The sequence below is a fragment of the Capra hircus genome, chromosome 19 (assembly GCF_001704415.2).
Source record: "Capra hircus breed San Clemente chromosome 19, ASM170441v1, whole genome shotgun sequence".
Taxonomy (NCBI): Eukaryota; Metazoa; Chordata; class Mammalia; order Artiodactyla; family Bovidae; genus Capra; species Capra hircus.
The window spans coordinates 43475599-43478184 of NC_030826.1; the positions used below are offsets into that span (position 1 = coordinate 43475599).

Here is a 2586-nt window from a genome sequence, read left to right on the forward strand (position 1 = left end):
AGGACACCATGCTTGGTGACTTATCTCCTGAGTGTGAATTCAGAAAGGGGAAGGGGGCAGCAGAGAGAAAGGGCAGCCTCCACACTCCCACTGCTCCTGCCCAGGCATTGGGGGTGTTGGAAGTGACCCCTTCCCCCAGCACACACACCCATCTCACCCCACAAATGACTCTCCCTCCACAGCCCCAGCTGGGGTCCCATCTCCACTCCCAGCCACTACAGCCCCCGGGGTTAGTGATACATCTCCTCGGGGTAACCTGGGGTGTTGGTGCCAAGCCCATTCTCCAGACACTTCCCTCTTTGGGGGATGGCGCAGCTCTGTCCCCAGCTACTCTGCTGGGCTGCCTAGCTTGCTCCTTTCCACACCCTTCACCCTCCAGCAGCAATTCTTCCTGCTCCTCCCTAACCCTTTGGAAGAACTTTCAACCTGCCCCCACCCCACCTGCCTAGAGCGCCAGAGGACCCTTGTCTGGGTGCCATTCACTCCCCTTGCAGGGCGGTAACATTTTCTCTTAGGTCCGAGCAGAGAGAGACCCAGCCTGAACTCTGCCCCAGCCCTGACCTCCAGCTCCTTTTGTCTTAGGCGTCATCTTCTACCCTCTCAGCTCTATCTTCCCCTCCACCCTACAACTCCCACCTGATGCCACTTCCAGGAAGGATTAGGTAAAGGAAATAGAAAATCACACTTTCCATTTCAAAGAAATTTGCACTTTATTTAGGGAACAAGGAAGGACCATTCACAGCCCTCCCCCCCAAGGGAAGGGACACCGAGAAAAGGGATGAGGACCCCACCCCCAACACTCATCAGACACAGCAAGCCTGGAGAGGAATCCAGGTTCCGGGGTCAGGAGCAAACATGGAAATGGGGTCGGTGTCTTAGCATATCTCTCTCTGGGGGCCGTGGTGGTCTTCACCACAGTTAACGGCTCCTCTGGCCTGCAGGAGAGAAAGGAAAGGAACCAAGCTCGGCGTCGGATCTGGGTAGATGAGACTGGGGGAAAGTAGTAGGTGGCGGGGCTAGGGTGGCAGGAGGATCAGGCAGCGCTCCAGGGGACAGCCGTGTGGCGGGGCACTTTTACCGCTACTTGACTGGGCGATTCGCATGATCACCGATCCGTTTGGAGAGGAAAGATCCTAAGAGTTTAGGATTCAGAAGTCTGTGGGGCGGGGCCAGAGACGGGCGGGGTCATGAGTGATCACGCCCCTGTCATGGACCCTGCCCCGCCCACCCCGCGCACTCGCTCATCGCTACCGATTGGCCAGCTTGGCATAGTGGCTCAGCGAGAAGTGGTGCTTTTCCCGTGAGGCTTTTTCACCTGAAGGCTGGGGTTTGGAGTCGGCGTCGACCAGCTCCCCCAGGCAGACAAGCAGGGCCAGCAGCACTATGGCCATGGCGGGCCACGATCTGCGCCCCGCCATCATCTGGAGAGGGGCACTAGATTCAGCTAGAGCAACTGCTCCTGAGGCGGGAGTCTGAGGCTGCCATCTGGTCCAAGCTTCAGCGACCTGTCTGGGGCTGGTTCCCGACCAAGGCTTAGCCACCTGCTGGCTGTGTGTTCTCAGGCACTGCACCATCTCTGGCCTCAGTTTCCTCATCTGTTAAAAGGGCATAAGCCCTGCCTGCCTCCACCATGTTTACCCAGAAGGGCAAATGGAGGAAAAAGACTATGCTGGCAGCAGGGACTCCCCGGCTTTTCTCCTTCCCACTTCCGCTGACCCCCTTCTAAACCAGCTTCTCACCACTCAGTCCGTTTCCACCTTGCTAGCCTCAGTCTCCCCACAAACTAGCCTGGGATCCCCCGACCAGACCATTGCTGGGTCCCAGGCCACTCACAGCGACAGCTCCAGAGGCAGAGTGGTCAGGAGATGGAAGGCCAGAGGAGTCCGAAGGGCTGGACTTCTGCAGGTGGGGCTGTGGCCTCCTCAGCTCAGTGCGTTCCGTGTGGGGCTTATATCCTGGTCTGAAAGGGGAGGGGAGTTGAAGGGAGGGGGTTCTTCCTCTTTCCTCCCCCCACCCCACAGCAGATCGCTGAGATTACACTCAGACAGTACATGATGTCTCCACCTCCAAGAAGCCCAGGAGGGAGCCCCCACACTTGGATTCAGGGTACCTCTGGACAGGATGCCTAGTCAGAACCCCATCTTCACCCTTCAGCACCCCAACAGCAGGTGAAGCCTCCTGAGGAAGTGAACCATTCGGTCTAGATTCCTGGGAAGACCCCTAGGACCAGGGTTGACATTCTGTCTTTTCTAGCCTGTCCATGGTGGGGGAGAGGAGATGCAGGCAGGAGGCCAGAATATATTTTCCAGCCTGTGGGACCTGTAGCCTCACCTTCCAAAAGCCAGTCTTTTCAGCCCCTGCTTCATAATATGTTGGAGGAGAACTGAGGAGTGACAAGACCTGTGGGGGAAAAATCTCTCTCCACTGGGGGCAGGATGTGAGCAATAACCTTGGCTCTTGACCTGCTGTCTGTGAAGTCTTGGAGGAGGGACCCCTCTGGACACTCCACTATGTCTCCCTCTGTTCAAGAGTTGGGAGAGGGGTGGGAGGGGGCAAAGGTCAGTTCTCTCCCAGAAGCAGCTGAGT

At 57.4% G+C, this 2586-nt stretch overlaps 1 protein-coding gene across 1 annotated transcript; it reads right to left on the bottom strand.

Annotated features, from left to right (window-relative positions):
* On the bottom strand, window positions 692-1823 carry LOC102179414 (caltrin-like). Its single transcript, XM_018064048.1, has 3 exons — window positions 1252-1823; window positions 1079-1156; window positions 692-935 (listed from the first exon to the last, which is right to left on the bottom strand). Exons 1-2 carry the CDS (start codon window positions 1593-1595, stop codon window positions 1081-1083), a joined length of 420 nt encoding a protein of 139 aa, XP_017919537.1. The 5' UTR covers window positions 1596-1823; the 3' UTR covers window positions 692-935; window positions 1079-1080.